Source organism: Cynocephalus volans, chromosome 11 (genome assembly GCF_027409185.1).
Source record: "Cynocephalus volans isolate mCynVol1 chromosome 11, mCynVol1.pri, whole genome shotgun sequence".
NCBI lineage: Eukaryota > Metazoa > Chordata > Mammalia > Dermoptera > Cynocephalidae > Cynocephalus > Cynocephalus volans.
In genome coordinates this window covers 18,017,597-18,038,232 of record NC_084470.1, presented here as the reverse complement: position 1 = coordinate 18,038,232, position 20,636 = coordinate 18,017,597, and the positions used below count along the sequence as shown (strand labels likewise).

The following is a 20,636-nucleotide window of genomic DNA, read 5'->3' as shown; positions in this document are numbered from 1 at the left end:
AAAAAGAAGAGCTGGAGATGTAGATTTGAGAGTCATTAGCATTAAGTGATACTTGAAGCCTGTGTTGGAATGAATGAAATTACCTGAGAACAGATGGGGGTGGTGGGGGAGGTGGTCAGAGAGGCTTCAGTGAAGATTGATAAGCCATATCAGGAAGAAAGGAAGAGAGGAGAGATTAATATCACAGAAGGCAAGGAGATCTTTTAATGTCAACAACTAGAGAGAGGTAAGAATAGGATAAGGACTGAATAGAGAGTGGTTGGTTTTTAGGAACCCTTGAGAGTGCATAACATTGACCACTATGATATCGTGTTAAGAAATGTTTAGTAATTTTCATTGTCCCTTTACACATAATATTATAGTCTTCATATAGTGTCTCTTGAAAAGGCTTTTGGTTGAGGTTTGTAATTATGATTTCCAATAGTTGCCTTTGTTTTCTGTTTGTTTTTAAAATAAAAATAAGTTTTAAGTAAAATAATTTTCAGTAAAAATCAGTTTGTTACAGAGTGGTATCAGAAAGCTGTAACTGTTGGTGTGAGGAATTTTTTCTTAAATAAGTTTATTCTTATCAAGGGATAAAATTTATACATTTAGTGGGAAATTTTTTTTCCTTTTATATGTAGAAACTGTTATTAAAGTAAAAGCAGTAAAGTACTCTTTAAGGTTATAAATGGTCATGAGGTTTTTATTTACTCATAAGTTTTTAACATTTTTGTAGTTTAACATTTCTTTTGTCATTAACTTATAAAGTTGTTTTTGTTTTTTTAAATCTCGAGCTATTGGAAATTGGGTTTTCTCAGTTATTTTATAACTCTGAGTTGCCCCATTGTAGATTAAACAGTGACATAGCATTTTCTGGAAATGAAATTTGACCTAGAGTTGAGGGAACCCTCTTTTAAACTTAAGATCTGAGAATGTGTGGTAGTCTAGTATGGCTCTAAGAGCTTGTTTTTATTTTTAATTATATAAATAGTGTATGATTATTTTACCTTTTGTAAAGAAATTTTAAATTATGGCATTATATATAATGCTAAATCACTCTTGACTATTCTCCCCAACCATTCCCCTTTCCAGAGGTAATAATTGTTATCAATATGGGGTATAATTCTTCATATTAGGCATCTTTATATGATGGGAACAATTAGTGCAAAAACTGGATTATGCATTAATTAAAAATCCATAAGAAATTGAAAAGTTAAGGTGTTTTTTACTGCGATATATTTTCCTTAAGTATAGTGTCATCTTTTCTTAAAAAGAGAGAAAAGAGATGAGAAAAACTTTAAGAATATATTTTCATTTCCAGTGAGGATTCTAATAATATTGAAATTAAAACATAAGTATTTTACCTCCAAATATGTATTTTCTAGTTATTTTCTTTTTCAAAGGAATCTAGAATTCAAACAAGTAAACTATGGCTATCTTAGCAGACTTTGGCAGTTTTTTTTTTTTTCTCTTTCCCATTGGTTCAGAAATATATACAGAAAAGAGGATTTCACTAGGATATTGGAGACCTGAATTCTAGTCATCACTCTATCACTATCTCTGTGACATTTAACAAGTAACTTTACTTTCTTAGGCCTCATTTATCTATAAGATAAGGCTGGGTTTAACGTAGCTAAGGTTCTTTCCAACTCTGAATTGTAATTTCTGCTGCCATTTAGTTCTTAAGTCAGATGTACTTGTTAGAAATTGGTTATGACTACACTTTGGTGTCTTTTCACATAGAGACTGTATCAGGTATCTATAGCTACATAACAAACCACCCCAATATTTAGCATAGCATTATCAGTTTGGGCTGAGCTCAACTGGGTGATCGTTCTGCTGGTTTCACCTGGGGTCACTAATGTGCAGTTATCTGGAAGATTGGGGCTGGATGGTCTGACTCAGATGTCTGATAGTTGGTTCTGGCTGTTAGCTGGACCTTCCTCTCCATATGGTCTCAGGGTTCCAAGAGGTCAAGCCCTACTGCACAGGTGCTTATTAAAAGCCTCTACTTGCATCACATTTGCTGATGTTTCATTGGCAAAAGCAAGTCACATCACTAAACCCAGAGTCAGTTCTGGAGGCAACAACAACAAGGGCATAGATATGAGGAAGTGTGATTTACTAGAGGCCATTAATATATTAGTCTACCACAGATACCAAAATGCACTCACCTAAATCTCCAAACACAAGGCTTCTAAGTTCTGCCATTGGCTCTGTTGTTGACTGTCTCCCAGAATTTGTTCAGTCTTCTGGTCCTGTTTCATCTTGTGTAGGCAATCATGCTTGTCACTACTTTTATCTTTCAGCCATTTCTATTAGTGCCCAAGTAGAAACAGAACTATCAGAATTTTGCCACTTGGTGATCTGTATCAGGTTGAAATTTCTAAGAATATATTATATCTAAAAATGGGGCCCAAGGACAACACAGTACAGTGTTTGATGGCAAGGCAATACTGCTTAAAAGTGGTATTGGAAAGCTAAGAATACTTTTTTTACTTAAGAGACCAACAAAAGTGATTTCTGTGCCCACAGTTCCTTCATTTCTTTTTATGTTTCCTCTCGTCTGATTTTAAGGGACTAATACTGCATCTGGTGTGTGTATGTTTGATTTTAAGCTCTGTCTATGAGTTTGTCAGGACAGTGGGGAAAAGAAATAGTGCCATTAAATGATTTATTGGGAAGTTTGTTTTGGGGTAATTATTTTGATGTTGGTGATTTCATGGTGAAATAATGAGTTAACTTTGTTTAAAATAGAAAACACTAACCTAAAACAATCTGTGGGACCATTAGAGGCACAGAATGGGTTTTTAAGATCATTAGAGCTAAAAGTTATTTCTGATGCACAGGAGGCAAATCAGATGTAGTGAGTTCAAATAATTTCCTCAAAATTACACAGCTAATAAATAATAGAATTGACACTAGGCTGTGGAATTAGTGTCTGTGTTGGAAGGAACATGAACAGACATACCTTGGTTTGGATATCTGACTTCAGTGCTTGTTAATGGGCAGGATTTTTAAATAGCTTTCCTCATCTGTAAGATGATGATTATGCTCTCTACCTCCAAGATTGTTAGGAAGATTAAATAAGAATTTTAAGAAAATATGTAAGAATGTCTACTATCTGGTAGATATTCTGTAAGTTCTTCATTTATATTTCAGTTCATTCTTCCCTTCCCTGACCCTAACTTCTCCCTCCCCATTTACCCCACTTCCTTCCCATTCACCCTCTCACTGTTTTTTGTCTTTTATTCTCTCTCTCTCTTCCCCCCACCCCTGCCCTGTTTTATTCCCTATGGCTGATGACATATATATTTTTTTTTAGTATTTTATATTGCCTAATAAATTGCTAGACATGTTGTACGTATCCTACTACATAATGACTTCAGATGTTTTTATTTGTTATTTTTATTAACAGTTTTTCTGGCTTCTTCAGATCATGTGCTCTTTCTTCTCCGCTTCTTCAGGCCAGCTAGCCTCATGCAACTAAATCTTTACATATCAGAAACTGATATCTTAAAAAGGAATATAGGAATAAGAGCTGGCAATAAAATTGCTAGTTCTTCTCAACTTACAAATGGCTTATTTATGCCCCTAGTCAGAGAAGGGTTTCCGTCTCATAGGACAAGAACCATTCAACTCTTTAGGGACAATGAGTATCATGATCACAAAATATGGACTAGGAGGAAGAGGAGCCTTGCTTCCGGAACTTTTTTTTTTTTTTTTTTTTAAACCTGTGAGGCTAAGAGAGGATTCTCTTTTGGGAAGGCACCTATGATAGAGAAGATGTATTTCCAGTGATCTGAGTTGAGTGATAAACAGGACAGGTAAGTTTCTACTCTAGTTTTTAGAAGCATTATTGGAGGAACCTGGAAATTATATCACAATTAAAGCGTGCCATTATGTTTAGACTTTTTCTGGGGAGAGCACAGAAAAGACACATAGCTACAAAAATTCTTAAAGAGAGGGGGGTGGTTCCAAGAAGGTTAAAATTTCCCCTATAGGATGTTCTATATGTACATACATTATTTATTTTTTAAGTATCAAGTTGTTATGCGTTGCCTTAGTATTTTATTTATATCTTATGTGGAATCAATGGTAATTGGAAATATTTGATAGAATTTTGACGGTTACAATCATTTGTACCACACAATATTAACTACTTTGTCATAATTTTGTGTTCCAAGCCATTCCTGAGATTATATTGATTTGCCAGGAATTTGATATAATTCATTGGTAAAACATATTCTTTGTATGATTTGTCTCTTAACCCTAAACTCCTTCAGCAGTATAAGGATATTTGGTGTTCTAGTCAGTGCCTGAATTCTGTTCTTGGCTTTTAATCTGTATATTCAGTACTAAAAGTATTTATGTTTCCCCATCCTTTTTATTATAAATTTGACCAAAAGGAACTAAAATAATATAATTGATTTGAATCAATTATAAATGCTAATATATTCACACGAAGATTTTGATCTTCACATTAGATTTTATCCAAAATATTGAAAAGAAAGTTGAGAAAATTCATACCTGTTGTTAAGGGTCATTTTATTAATTTTTAAATTTTACATGTTTTAAACTTCATGTATTAAATACAGTTAATGAATTTTCAATGTGTCATTTTAGTTATATTAGTACAGTTGCCACTCTATAATAAAAATATAGCTATGTGTTTTAATATTTTCTTTAAAATTACACATATGTAGGTGATCTTTATAAGTTTGAATTCCAGGTCATAAATGGGAAAGTAAGCTTATTAAAAACTGTAATATGGTTAAATTTTTTAAATAATAGCTTTATTAAGATGTAATTCACATACCAAAATTCATTCTTTTAAAGTATACATCATGTTTACAACTTTTTCTTCAGTAGTTCCGAAAAAGAATCATATACATTAGAGAGAGAGAGAGAGACATGTAAAATGTTAACAATTAGGGAATCTGGGTAGAGAATATGGAAGTTTTGTGTACTGTTCATGCAACTTTTCTCTAGGTTCAAAATGATTTCAAATAAAATATTTTTTAAATGGAAAAAAAGTGTATGATGAAGTGGTTTTTAGTTATATTCACGGAATTGTGCAACCATCACCACTGTCTAATTCCAGAATAAAAATTTAGGCCTAGTTTTTTTTGTGTTTGTTTTCCTATTATTCCTTTCCTTTTCGCTTGATACACAAGAGCATATCTTGACAGAAAAATTTCTTTACAGTTTTCTTTAAGTTTTCACATGTTGAACTAAAACACCATCGTGAAAAGATATAAAGTATAATTAGGACACTTAAAATGAAAACTCTTATTTGACGAAAAGAAAGTGAGCAACTTGTAACTTTACTATATGTCCTTTGAGCTTTTGTGTAGAATCTTGGAATAAATTGTCAGTCACATCAAAACTCTGTCTGCTTCTTAAAACATGAATTGAGGAAGGAAATGCTTTGTACCAACATGGCAAATACTTCATTATAATAACATTTCTGTTTCTTCCTCTCATGCTACTTTGTTCATTGTACTGTATCTTTCTCTGAGAGGTAGATACTCTTTAGGGATTTGCCTGAATTTTTGTTTGCAAGGAACCAACATAATCAGTGTTGGCAATGTTTTGATAAAAGCAAATTTTTAGTAATAAAATTGTTCTAATTTTCCATAATTTTCAAGTCAGTTTTCACGTTTATTAATAATGTATGATACTGTTTTTCCTTGTCTCTTAATTGGAACTTATACACTCTTTCTAAATGCGTGTAGCTCCTCAAAATTTACCAAAACATATGGTTATTCATACTGTTAAAGAATTGGGAAGATTAGTTTGCACTACCATTGTACATTGCTTTTTACACTGACTGTGTTCTGGATTAAGACATGAAATCTGAATAAGTACTAAAAATTGCAGCTGCATGTAAATACAACTGAGTTTTTGTCTAATACCCTGATTCAAAATGACCCAGAGAAGGGTCTGCCAAGGGGCAAGGGGAAATGAGATACTTTTTCAATCTTTAGAATATAGAAAAATGCCTTGTAAAAATGGATTTTTTGTCAGTAGGTACAAATTATTTAAAAATATTTTCTACAAAGTATATCAGTGCCACTGAGACTTAGACTCATACAAAATATGTTTTCTCATATTGTTTTACTTTATTTTTTGTAGGAAAAGTAGCCATCAAAAAAGAAGACTTGTGTAACCACAGTGGCAAAGAAACTTGGTATTCATTACAGCCTGTTGACTCCAATTCAGAGGTTCAGGTAAATATTAAGGCTTAAGTAATGCAAGAGATTGTCACACACAAAAAATGAGTAAAAATGAACTAATTATACTAGTTCATGTAGATAGAACTTATTATACCTTATTTTAAATTCTGGTACCAAATATTATAGACCTTTGGGTAATACAGAACTGGAAGGAAATAACTTTGTCATGTGAATTTAAGAATAATGTGTGTGCATATGCATGTGTGTGAGTTTGGATAGAATATATTAGGAAGAACATTTTTTTTCCTGCCTTAGTTCTTCTGTTTCAGTCACAGTAGCAAATTGTTAATATTTTTTAGAGAGGAAAATGTTTTAACAGAAAAATATATGTTTTATTAACTCTGAGAAGAATCCCTGTAAATCTGTGATTTCATCTGTTCTGATCAGGGTGCTCTGTTTACTCTCTAATAAGCTAAACTTGGGAAAATGTTATTCATTCAAACCATGCCTGAATCCATCATACAGAGGGCTTCATTCCCACGTTCACCCTTCATGTTGTTCACCTGTCTTTTTATTTGAAAGGGTATTATTATTATTTTTAATCTCCTCTTTCCTCTTGCCAAAATAAGAGGCCTTTTGCAGATTCTCTGTGAGTAAAGATGTGATATTTAGCCACATAGCTGAAGTTTCTGTTTGTTTTGAGAAAGCCTGAGTTGCTCTTAGAAATCGTTATTTCTATCTAAAGGGAATTTTTTTTAACCCTATTTATTTATAAAATATGGAAAGGATTGTGAAACCATTTCCCGAGGGCATAACTGCAAGCAGGATTCTTCCTCTCTAAAAGAAGTTATAATTTGCTACTGTGACTCAAACAGAAGTTTAAGACAAGAAAAAAATACTGCATACACATCCACAGATAATTTGCAAATAAAGTTCCTGTGTCTCCTCTCACGCGTTCTTTTTGGTTCTTAATTCTTAATTCTCAAAAATTATTTGTAAACCAAAACCCCTTCTTAAATACAAAATATAACTAATACTTTTTCTGTTTTATCCACTTTATCCCATTTTAATATTCTTTTCTTTCCGTTTAATGATAACTATTATTCAGATCCCAATTATACAGTATTGTAAATGATCCAGGTGAGAGGCATTGTGAGGAAGTGGAAAGGGTTTAAATTAGAAGTCAGAAAATTTAGGTCCTAGTTTTTGTGTGTGGTTTCTTTAATGTCCTTGAATTTCATTTCTATAAAATAGGAATAAAAGTTGCCATGTTTGACTCATACAGTTGTAAGAATTAAGTGAAATATCTTTAAGAGCATTTTAAAAGCTGCTAGTTGCTATGCAGGTATAAAATGTTATGTTTGCCATCAGTTGATCCGGTAGCTGTTTCCTTAACACACCTTTACCAAAAGGCAGATATGAAAGTTTTAAAGTACCAGTTTTTCTTTTTAATAGTTTTAACAAAAGGCAAGATAAGAAAAGGCTTTGAAAATTTGGTCTGAAATGAAATTTAAGGATTATTTTAAGATGTAGTTTATTAAGTGCATTCTTCTTATAACCAGTGTAAATTTGCTAAAGGATTTAAGGACTCCAGCTGTCAAAAATCAGAAATCTATTTACAATACTTTTTATATAATTCTTGGAGATGGTATTAGAGATTAATACTGGGACATAGGCTTTTAGTTCATGGTATATATAAAACTCATCTCTGAAACATGAAAATACTGGAAGCAGCATTTACCTATTAGATATAATACTGACGTTTTAAAATTTGCTATGTTATTTTCATGACCGTGAGTTATTAATCTTTATAGCTCTTTTGTCTTAAATGATATTTAATTAGTAAGGTTTACCCACTCTTTAAAATAAATTTTAGAAGGAAGTGTACTTTAATGGGGAGAGGGGTAACACTTCAAGTTAATATGGTGTCATTGGGAGTATTGTTGTCTGACTCCAGAACTCATCTGGGAATACTGAATTAACTTTGTGAGTCTAGAAAAGATAGAAAAGCAGCACATGGTTCATACAGATCCTACTTTGTTAATAAATTTTTTCACCTGCATAAACTTTATAAAATTTTACAAAAATATTACAAGAAATAAGAGCTGTTGATAGGGCAATTGGAGAAAGCTGTGAGACAAATTGAATTCAGCAGAAACTCAATCTAATAATTACTGTTAATAATTATAACAGTATTTACCAAGAACAGTACTAAGTACTTAATGTACGTTATCTAATTTAATCTTCAGAATAGCATTATGAGGTAGGTAGTAGTATTATCTCCATTTTAGAAATAAGGCAAATGGGACTCACAGAGGTTAAATGACTTTTACAAAGTCACAGAACTTCTAGGTGGAGCTGTGATTCCAACAGAGATTTGTCTGATTCTAAAATCCCTAATGACAGTGCTTTACTACCTTTCACTATTCTATATTGTTAGTCATAAAAAGCCTTCAGTAGATTAGGAGGTTCACTTTAGTAGCACCTGTGTAGAAGGAACAGAAGCCTACACAAATTAGCTCAAAAAAAAAAAGGTGAGGGGGCATTAGAAAGTTCTTAGAGAGCTTCTTGGAATGTAATTATAAGAACTTTACATGGTCAGTGTGAGCTAGAAAGTTGTCACGTATTTGGAGAGGAGCTGCATCTTAAGTGGAGGTTAGGGACAATAGAGTAGATAAAATTCATGTAAGTTAAAATTATTTTTGAAAATATTTTAATTTCTCATCAAGTACACTAAAGTATAGAGTGGTTGGTTTTGGTTGACTGCCACATAAAATAATTGGCTTGTGTTTGGAGTCATGGTGAATGAAAAATATATACTATATCTTTCAACTGCAGTACAGCAGTAGATACTGCAAGAGGCACATGGGAACTGAGACTCACTGGTTCGTTTCTTCCTACTTGTATGATCACTGTGCTCAATGAGTATAATTGAGTACTCACTGTTTAGGGTTTTTTTCTTTCCCTTTTATTTTGCAAAGTGAATAGATTTTTGTTTTTTGGTTTTTTTTAAAAGATGACCGGTAAGGGGATCTTAACCCTTGACTTGATGTTGTCAGCACCATGCTCACCCAGTGAGCTAACCGGCCATTCCTATATGGGATCCGAACCTGTGGCCTTGGTGTTATGAACACCACACTCTCCTGAGTGAGCCATGGGCTGGTCTGCAAAGTGAATAGTTAATGTTTTCTCTCTGTCTTTCTCTTTCATTTTAATAACTACTGGCTTTCCAAATTAAAAGGAAAGAAAAAAACACCACTTAATGATGAGATTTCGTTGTATTCTTTTTGTATGTCTGATGAGTCGTATGTCTCTTCTTTTGCTTCTCTCTGTAAATCTTCTCCAGTCTCAAAAAATGCCATGGCAGTCTTTGAGTCTGTGTAACCAGACAGCCTCCTTGCCGTCTAAGATCTGACTTAGTTATCTGCCACAATTTATAGAGAGAATTTGGCCAAACTTGAGTCAGATGTCCACTGCAATCTAATTTGATGTGATTGGAGGAAAAGTCACAGTAGGATAGTCCATTTTGGACCTTTGGGTAGACATGTTCCCTAAAGGAGGAAATGATTGGCATTTCTCCCTCAGAGGGAAAGATGTTTGATTTCCTAGCTCTACCACTAATTGGCCTTTGAACCCATGTAGTTGCTAACCTGTTATTGTCTGAGGATCTTTATCTATGAAGTAAGAACTTCAGTATAAGGGGTTTCCTTTGCTCTTGAAGTTCCAGGAAAGTAAAATGCAGAAACATAATTAAGCCCTCAAAAGAAAAAATATCAATAGTAGTAAATGTGTTTTATGCCAAAACAGTTGAAAAAATAAGTGCAATAAACTCTTACCTTGAATTGTCTTCTTGATGCTTTGTTATTGTTGTTAATAATAATTATTTTCAGTTTTCTTTTCAGAAGTTCAAAATATCATTAGTAATATTTTATGAGTGTGTTATTCTCCCTTTTAAAAAATTCATTTTATTTTTTGGCTTGATTCTACCTTTTGCGATTTTTCCGTGTGGGTTGAGCCATTCTCTTCTCAACCCACTCTAATCTGCCTTCAGACTTCACAGTGGGTCAGAGAAAGAACACAAATGACTCTTGTTACCAAGAACATTGTGTCACTAAGTCTACTAGACATTTTTCAGTTCTCCTCTTACTTGACTTTTTAGCAGCTTTTGATACTGGTGACCATTCCTTCCATTTTGAAATATTTTCTATCTTAGTTTCTGGTCCTGCTTACAGTTCTGGTTATCATCCTACTTCACTTGGTATTCTGTCTCCATATTCTTTGCCACATAGGTGAAGTCAGTATGGATTGTGCTGGTGCCTTCTTCTGTAAATACTCTTTTGACTTCAGTGATCTGCAGCCATGCTATTAGCTGTTAGGTCATGGAACTTGCAAGAAACTTTAAGTATTTTTTCCTTTATTTCTTAGGTACTGTGATAAAGAGCATACTTTACATAAGACTGATTAAACCAAATCTGCCATATGGAGTAGTTGCTGCTCTCATTAATTAAGTGTGTCTCACACAACTTGTACAAGCAGTAAATCTAGATGTACTGTCAATCAGGTCCTCTTGATACAATTACTTAGTTAATAAGTCTTTACCAACAAGCTTATCTTGAATTTCTAGATTATGCCATAAGTTATTGATTGTTTTATAGTTTTTTAAAAATATGTCCTCTGCCTTACCTGTTTAAACAAGCATTTAAAAAGAAATGCAATAATTATGACTAATAATACATACACCTTTTTTAACATTCCTGATTAAAACATAATGAGTGTAAAAACATTTATTGTTGCAGATTGATTTTTTTAAAAACTTTATTTGTAAATTTGTATACACAACAAATGAATGAACCATTCTAGATCATATTAAATACTTTTTTAAGTAGAAAAACAAATCTCTTCCTAAAGAATTGCCATTACCATAAGAGGTATTAAATAAAACCTTTATTTTGTTTTTCTTCTGGCAGGGAGTTGTGTCAAAAATAATTAACAGAGGTAATTTCTATATATAAAAACATCTGTCAGAAATTTAGAAGTTGGGTTTTTTTTCCACACGTAAAATTTTTTTTTGATCAATTGAAACATACTGAGGTTTTTGTGTGGAAATGGTGGTTAAAATATAGTGTTTTATGGTAAAAAGAAAAAAATGTTTAGACTTCTGAGGATTTTAAGTGTGTGCATTGTGTTTTGTCCAAATATCTTTATTCATCTGAGTTTTTCAAACATATGCAGAAATTTACATGGTATCTTTTATATGGTACCAAGAACATACATAATATAAAATTGAAATCATCACAGATATATCTGTGTAAAATTAATTAAAAAGTTAGCCTGTAAAATACTAAACCTTCAGACAGTTCCACAATAAAGTTAGTTCCCAGAAATGTTGCTTAGTACAAAGTAACATGGTATCATAACTCCATGTATCAACCTAATGTAATCAGTGCTGTGAAATTCATATAGAGTAATGCCTTCCAAGAATTTGGTTTATTTTTAACTAAAAGTATGCAATACAGTGCCAGATATCTGATCTTTCAACATTTTCTGACATATATGAAAAGTATATTGTCATTGGCCCTCCTTTAGGAGACTGAATAATAAGAAAGCAGTTGTGGACCAAATCATGTTGCATGTTTATCATTAAACATAGTTCCTTGTCAGAATCTTATTGTTGCTTCTTTGTAGCTAATGTCTCTGTTTTCTCTGGTTACTTTTAGGATTTTTTCTTTATCTTCTGTTTTCAGCGATTTTACCATGCTGTGCCTAGGTGTGGTTTACTTTATATTTATCTTACTTGTGTGTTCCTAGGAGTTCTTGAATCTGTGGATTTATGTCTTTTATCAGTTTTGGAAAATTCCAAGCAATTATTCTTCATCAACTTTTTTTCCTGTCCTGTTTATTCTCTTCTCTGCCGGGATTCCAGTGACATGAATAATAGACTAGTTCACTATGTCTCATATTTCACATATGTCTCTTTATCTCTCTGTGCATCATTGTGGATATTATTTTTTAAAAAGTTTTTAATAGCTATTTTAAACTCTGCCACTTAATTTTAATATCTGCATTTCCTATAAATCTACTTTTGTCATTTTTTTATTCTCTCAGTTTTTGGTCTTCTGACATGTTCAGTAATTTTTGATGAAATGCTGGACATTGAAATATGAAATATGTTGGAGATAATTTGAGATTCTGAATTTTTTTTTCCTCCAGGGATTTATGATGCCTCATTGGCAGCTTCTGTTTGCATCTCATTGGCCAGAACTGCATTGTATAACTATCCTTAGCCACTATCCCTGGCCTCAAGTGAGGCTTAGAAATATCATATTTTGCTAGACTCATAACTGCCCCTCCAAAAAAAAAAGAAAAAGATTTTTTTCAAATCTATAAAATGATAACAATAATAAGTAAAAGTAAACGTTTGTGTGAAAATAGGAAAACTAGATAATTTTTCTAAAATGTTTACAGATTTGTATTTCTTACACTAAAAAACATCTTTAAATAATTTAAAGGTTTTGTTCATTTTTCCTTTACTAAAAAGTAACACAGTAGTAGTAGAAACTTTGAAAATAGGGGCTGGCTGGTTAGCTCAGTTGGTTAGAGCATCCATTTTTAACACCACGGTCAAGGGTTTTTGGATTCCCGTGCTGGCCAGTTGCCAAGAAAAAGAAGAAAAAAGAATAGCAAAACTTTGAAAATCTAGATTGGTAGTATAAACTTTGAAAATCTAGAGCAAAAAAGAAAAGAGAATCTTCTGAAATCCAAATAATGAAAGGTAACTTCTATCATTATTTCAATAGATGGTCTTGTAGTAATACTGTACATACATACGTATATACATATACACCTTTTTTTTTTTTTTTTTACAAATTAACATTATATTATAAACCCAATTTTGTAACTTGTTTCTTTTACTAAGTATTATGTACATATTTCTATGTCAAAGTATACAATGAGGTAATGTTTTACCGTTTAGAGATTATAATTTCCTTAATTTAACTCATAATGCCCTTTAATTTTAGTGTTCCACCCTAATAGTCTGTGTCTTGCGTCTGCTTGTTCTTTCCCTACACTTTTCTTGATCGTGTTAATACACAATTATGTTATTGTTGACTAATATCCAAGGAATGTTCTGTTTACCAGTCAGTGGGAGTAAAGAACATATTTGGTAGGCTCTAACTCAATGATAATGATTCCTGGTAGAATCCCGTTAAATATCTTTTTATTTCTAGGCTAACCTTGATACAGTACTATGATTTTAGTTGTGAATAAAATGATTATTCTTTTTTCTACTCTATTTTAATGGTTTTTATTGTTTTAGAAATAGAGTAGATCCTAGACATTTCCTGAGACAAGTTGTTAGCAGTTTCTCCCACAAAGTGCATACATGTTAAAATATTAATACTGCTTTGAGATGCGGATGTCTGTGCCATTACCTAGACTCCCTTGCTAGCCTAGTAACACACACATGCTGGCATGATAGAAAAAAAACAAATTCTAATTGAGTAATATTATAAATTACTACATATTATGGACCTTCAAGGGCACTCTTGAATAGTAGAGGTTGTAAACATTAAATGCAGTGATAACAAAAGACCTAGCTTATAAATTATATATGCTTTTGTAAATATTTGTACCCAGATTCTTAGTGGAAGATCTGTTTAATTTGGTCCAGCTCCACCTAACTGCTAAGTTTACTACTACTGATGCCTTTGTTGCTTTAGAGCTTAGCTTTCTTGTGCAAACTTTTGTTAGGATCCATCAGTATTTATTGTTCATCACTTACTATCCATCTAACCCTGAGCTTTGTAGCTGGTGTATCTCAGATTCATTCTTTTATGTCAATTCCCCGTAAAATGGTGGGTGATTCAGGTTAGGTTTCTGTGAAAGAATCTGTGAAAAGGGTTGTTGCAAAGAGACGTAGTGACTAGATAACTAACTTTCTTACCTCTGATGAAATCACTCATGTCATCAGCCCCTAGACATCACACTCCTGAAAACTCCACTTGGCACCATAGGAATTTGTCTTGTCAGCTGGGTGGACGTAATCGAGCATTGATTCTTAACGAGTTTAGAATTGCTCATCACCAGTGGCAGGGTAGAAATGTCAAGCTCTAGATTATACTGTTAAGCTTTTGTTTCTCAAGAAGTTTATAGTTTGAATTCCTTAATTTTTAAAAATTCATCTATTAATGGACCTTTAAGAAAGGACTTCTGTTATTTTGGTATCCTGTCTTTCCATCAATGCTCTTGGCCATATATGAGGGTACTTCAAAAAGTTCATGGAAAACTAGAATTAAAAGATAATACAGGGCCAGCCCTGTGGCTCACTCAGGAGAGTGGGGCACTGGTAGCGCTGAGGCCGCGGGTTCAGATCCTATATAGGGATGGCCGGTGCACTCACTGGCTGAGCGTGGTGCAGACCACACCGTGCTGAGGGTTGTGATCCCCTTATCGGTCAAAAAAAAAAAAAAGATACTATAAATCTTGTTATCTTTTGTTTATTGTCTCCCCAGCTAGATTGTAAGCTTCTTATAAACAGTGACAGTGCCTTAGACATCTCTGGATTCCTACCCATTCCCACAATGCCTCCTAAAGCATAATAGATATTCCATAAATCTTTATTTTTTGATAAAAGTAAATATTGATAGATTGAGTTTTACTGGCTTTAACTTAGTTTTAGTTTTATTGTTTTAGAATTATGTGATTTCTCTGTCTTCTACTGCCTTTGTTCTTATTGCTGGTTTATCTTTTCTGGAACAAGCATCCTACATTTTATCATTTAATTTCATTTCACATATTCCTAAAACATAAGTGTTTATTTATTTATTTTTTTGTCGTTTTTGTGACCGGCCACACGGCGCTCAGCCAGTGAGCGCACCGGCCATCCCTATATAGGATCCGAACCCGCAGCGGGAGCGCTGCTACACTCCCAGCGCCTCACTCTCCCGAGTGCGCCACGGGGTCGGCCCATAAGTGTTTATTTTTAATCTATGATAATTGAGGTAAATAAATATTTCTTGAACTGGGCATAAAATTCATATATTTAAGTACAATGTTTGATATTAGCATTTTTGTCTTATTTTTCAGAACTTTGATTTATGTTGTTTGTTATTAGTCATTTAACAAGTATTTAGTGTGGGCAAAGCCACATGCTAGTGGTCAGTGGATAATTAAATATTTTGGGTACCTTTTGAAAAAGTACATACCTTTAATTAATATTTTCTCAGTAAGATAAGACTACTCAGTTTATAATTTTTTGGTCATTATAGGGTAAAGTTCACCTTGAATTAAAACTGAATGAACTGATAACAGAGAATGGAACTGTGTGCCAGCAGCTTGTTGTACAGTAAGTATGTTTCTTTTACAAAAATCAACTAGAAATAACTCTCCACTTTGAATTCTTTGGGTCTTAGGCCAACTCCTTATTTTAAATACTTCAGAAACTTTTTTCAGAAATGAAACTCTACTATATTATTTCTTTATTAAGTTGATTTACAATTTTTTTTTTTTCTCATATCTAGTCTACTCAGCTTATGGTGAGTCATTAATTTATTCAACCAATATTTACTGAATGTGCGTTTAATGAGATATATAAGCATTAGAGTATTATAGGATCACAGATAAGGGTATCTAACTACCTGACAGTGGAGTGTTGGAAAGACTTCCTAGAGGAGGTCCTCTAGAAAATCTCATACACAGAACAGAGCTTTAGAGACCGTGGGGCTAGAACTAAATGCTCACACTGAGATTGTCAGTATTGTTTCCCACCTCTTCCATTCTCAGATCATTTTCTATCTCCAGACAACTATTCTAGAAATCTTCTGTTCTAGCCCAATTTTCTACTTCTTCCCTCCCTTCCAAACCCCTTATTCTGTGTTATCAACAAACTTCAAGATATTTTGTCTGTCTTTGCCTTAGCTGTTATATGAATATCCCTTGAGGTACTGGGTTATTTCTCCAGCCTTCTCAGTCAGATGCTGTTTTTCTGTCATATACACCACATTCTTTAGGGCCAGAGTGTAGAGTAGATGTTACTCTCTTTATTTCTGCTCCAGACTTTAACTTATTCTCCTAATTGTGAAAACCCTAGATGAGGCATTCTCTCTCTCTCTCTCTCTCTCTCTCTCTCTCTCTCTATATATATATATATATATATATAAAATACTATACATAGCATTATTTATTTAGTTATTTTTTTCTAAACTCTTTGAAAGAAAGTTGCATACATTAGGACCCTTTATCCCTTAATATATATCAGTGTTTATTTCCTAAGAAGAAGGATATTCTCTAAACTCCAGTAAAGTAACCAAACTCAGTAAATTTAACATTGTTACAATACTTATATCTAATCTATAGTTATATGCTGATACTTTAATCTACAATTATTATATTCTACTTTTGTCAACTATTCCAATTATGTTCTTTATGGCGTTTTTTTTCCTTCCAAGAAAGGATCTATTTCAAGATCATGTATTATGTTTCGTTCACATGTCTTTTTAATCTCTTTTAGCCTGGAATAGTTTTTAGCTTTTCTTTGTCTTTCATGGTATTGACATTTTTGAAGAATATGGTCTAGTTAGTTTTTGAGTGTTCCTCAGTTTGGTTTATCTACTAAAAATAGTTTAAGATATTTGGTTGCAGTTTTTTTCCCTCTAGACTGAGAGCGTACAGTGAAAGTACTTGTGTTAGGCCATCTCCTACTATTCCCTCCCCTACTTCAGTTTGGTTATAATAGTCATTTAAAATATAGTTAGTTGGGTTGTTTGTTTTTTTTTAATTTTATTTATTGAATCAAAATCAATTATACATATTTTGGGGGTTGAACATTGAGATGTGTTGATTAAATCAATATTACTAGTATATATATTGTTACAAATCATAATTATTCTTTATGCCCCTTTTCCAATCTCTCCCCTTCCCCCATTCCCTCTCCCTCCCCCCTCTAATTGCCCTAGATTACTTCTCTCCTTCTGAAAGAATAATGGTTACTCTGTTAATTTGTTGCCTAGATGATCTGTCCAATGCTGAGAGATGTGATCAGGTCCCCCAATATTATCATAGAGCAGATGCTTCTTCTGTCACTCTGAAATGGGTTTTGTGGAAAGAGACATCTTCTTCTTTTCTTTGTCTCTGCTGGTGACTCTTCTTGTGTGAATGCACTCCAGTGGTTGGCAGACCCTCTGTGTGGTAGCTGTGGCATCTAGCCACTTTTGCAGCAGCCATGGTTATTGTGGTGGCTGTGGTGGGCCACCCACATGGAGGTGCTATTTTTGGTATGCTCCTTGGCACTGGCGGTATGCCTGGTTGTGGGGTGTGTTTGGTCCCCTTCTCCATGCCTCAGGTCCCTGGGTAGGCCCCAAGGCATTGGCACCATGTGCCTAGTTATGGGAGAGGGGTCTAGTCCTATTCTTCATGTCCCAGGTCCCTGGATGGGGCCCCAAAGTGCTGGCGCGGTGTGCCTGTGTGAAGGAGGGCGGTCTGGTCCTCTTCTCCATGCCCCAGGTCTCTGGGTGGGACCCAAGGTGCTGGCGTGCTGTGCCTGGTTGTGGGAGAGAGGTCCAGTCCCCTTCTCCATACCTCGGGTACCCAGGTGGGCCCCAAGGTGCTGGCGTTTTGTGCCTGCTGTGGGAGGAGGATCCAGTCCCTGGCTCCATACTTCAGGTCACTGGGTGGGACCTGAGGCACTGGCTTGGTGTACCTGGTTGTGAGAGGGTGGTCTGGTCCCTTTCTCCATGCCCCGGGTTACGGGGTGGGTTCCGAGGTGCTGGCATGTTGTACCTAGTTGTGTGCTGGCATGTTGTACCTAGTTGTGGAGGGTGGTCCGATCCCCAACTCCATACCCTGGGTGGGTCCCAAGGTGCTCGCTCAGTGTGTCTGGTTGTGGGAGGGTGGTCCAGTCCCCTTCTCCATGCCTGGGTCCCTGGGTGGGGCCCAAGGTGCTGGCATGCTGTGCATGATTGTGGGAGAAAGGTCCATTCCCCTTCTCCTTGCCTTGGGTCCCTGGGTGGGCTCCAAGGTGCTGGGATGTTGTGCCTCGTTGTGGGAGGGGGATCCAGTCCCCTTATCCATGCCTCAGGTCCCCAGGTGGACCCTGAAGCACTGGCACAGTATGCCTGGTTGTGGGAGAGAGGACCATTCCCCTTCTCCTTGCCCCGGGTCCCTGGGTGGGCCCCAAGGCACTGGCTCAGTGTGCCTGGTTATGGGAGAGAGATCCGGTCCCCCTCTCCACACCTCGGTTCCCCAGGCGGGCCCTGAAGTGCTGGCTCAGTGTGCCTGGTTGTGGGAGGGGGGGTCCAGTCCCCTTCTCCATGCCTTGGGTTCCCAGGGGGGCCCTGAAGTTCTGGCATGGTGTGCCTGGTTGTGGGAGAGAGGTCTGTTCCCCTTCACCTTGCCCCAGGTCCCTGGGTGGGCCCCAAGGTGCTGGCATGGTGTGCCTGGTTGTGGGAGGGAGGTCCAGTCCCCTCCTCCATGCCTTGGGTCCCTGGGTGGTCTCTGAGGTACTGGCATGTTGTGCCTGGTTGTGGGAGGGTGGTCTGGTCCCCTTCTCCATACTTCAGGTCCCTGGGTCCCTGGGTGGGGCCCAAGGTGCTGGCATGCTGTGCCTGGTTGTGGGAGAGAGGTCCAGTCCCCTTCTCCATGCCTCAGGTCCTCAGGTTGGCCCTGAAGCACTGGCTCAGTGTGCCTGGCTGTGGGAGAGAGGTCTGGTCCCCTTTTCCATGTCCTGGGTCCCTGGGTCCCTGGGTGGGGCCCAAGGTGCTGGCATGCTGTGCCTGGTTGTGGGAGAGAGGTCCAGTCCCCTTCTCCATGCCTCAGGTCCTCAGGTTGGCCCTGAAGCTCTGGCTCAGTGTGCCTGGTTGTGGGAGATAGGTCTATTCCCCTTCTCCTTGCCTTGGGTCCCTGGGCACGCCCCAAAGTGCTGACGTGGTGTGCCTGGTTGTGGGAGGGGGGTCCAGTCCCCTTCTCTATGCCTTGGGTCCCCGGGCAGGCCCTGAAGCACTGGCACGTGTGACTGTTTGTGGGAGAGAGGACCATTGCCCTTCTCCTTGCCCCGGGTGGGCTCCAAGTTGCTGGCATGTTGTGCCTTGTTGTGGGAGAGAGGTCCGGTGTCCGACTCCATACCCCGGGTCCCTGGGTGGGCCCCAAGGCACTGGCTCAGTGTGCCTAGTTGTGAGAGAGAGGTCCGGTCCCCTTCTCCTTGCCTCGGGTCCCTGGGTGGGCTCCAAGGTGCTGGCATGTTGTGCCTGGTTGTGAGAGGGGGATCCAGTCACCTTATCCGTACCTCAGGTCCCCAGGTGGGCCCTGAAGCACTGGCACGGTTTGCCTGGTTGTGGGAGAGAGGACCATTCTCCTTCTCCTTGCCCCGGGTCCCTGGGTGGGCCCCAAGGTACTGGCTCAGTTTGCCTGCTAGTGGGAGAGAGGTCCAGACCTCTTCTCTATGCCTCAGTTCCCCAGGCGGGCCCTGAAGTGCTGGCTCAGTGTGCCTGGTTGTGGGAGAGAGGTCTGGTCCTTGACTCCCTACCCCAGGTCTCTGGGTGGGCCCCAAGGCACTGGCTCAGTGTGCCTGGAAGTGGGAGTGGGGTCCGTCCCCATATCCAAACCTCGGGTTCCCAGGCTAGCCCCAAGGTGCTGGTGGGGTGCCTGGGCCAGAACTAATTTTTTGTTTTTTGCTTCTAATGGGGGGAACTTCCTGTGGGAACCAGTACTTGAGTGTGTGGTTGTTTAAATTGCTGCTTTGCTGCTCTTTCCCTAGGGAAGGCTTTTTGTGCTGCTCAGGGTTTAATGGTTGATCTTATAGGTACTTCTGGCTCTCCAGAGACCCGGTGGGTCTGTGTTCTGTAGAATCTCTGATCTGGTCCTGAGTTTTTTCATCCAACTGCACCCCATGCAATTTTGCATTCCTGACCAGTCTCCTCTGAGTGGTCCTGTGCTGACTGGGGAGCAGATCAGCTGTTCTTGCTGTGTCCCAGTATTCCCTGGTGGGCCTGTCTCCCCCACCGCCCATGCTGCAAACACTTCCCATGGGATGCGCCCTGAGCTGGTCCCTTGTGATGACTCACCGGCCTCTGAACGGCTCCCTTTTTGCAGTTGTTCTGGCTCCTCGCTCCTGCGTGGGTCCACATGAATCCTATTAGTGGTCTTGCTGTCCTGGGGGCCACCAAGGCCCTCTTCTCTCCTGCTGCTTCCAAGTATCTCCATCTGAAGGGCACAGCTGCAGCTTCTGCTGGCTTCTGCTCCTTGCGCTCATCAGCTTGAGCCTTAAAGCAGCCGCGGCCCGAAACGCTCAGAGCAGCTTTTTCTTTCTCTCATCGTAGTTTCTCCCACCTTCATGAACTCCGTAGGTCTCTCCTCCTCTTCCCCTGAGCTCCAGCGGCCCCAGCTTGGCTGATGTTACATTTTTATAGTTGTAAATTTGGTTGATTTGTGGGAGAGAGTGAGGCTGGGGACCATCTATTCCGCCATCTTGGTTGGATCCCT

At 37.3% G+C, this 20,636-nt stretch overlaps 1 protein-coding gene across 4 annotated transcripts in view; it reads left to right on the top strand.

Moving 5' to 3' along the window:
* The window catches only part of RASA2 (RAS p21 protein activator 2), a 111,341-nt gene that overhangs the window by 31,362 nt on the left and 59,343 nt on the right, over positions 1-20,636 (top strand). For 3 of the 4 annotated variants that reach the window (XM_063114534.1, XM_063114533.1, XM_063114535.1), the window contains exons 4-5: positions 6,121-6,215; positions 15,431-15,507. In XM_063114534.1, the coding sequence (XP_062970604.1) occupies positions 6,121-6,215; positions 15,431-15,507 (172 nt within the window). Of the gene's footprint in view, positions 1-6,120; positions 6,216-15,430; positions 15,508-20,636 lie in introns of those variants that run through there. The other variant, XM_063114536.1, reaches the window with a different exon arrangement.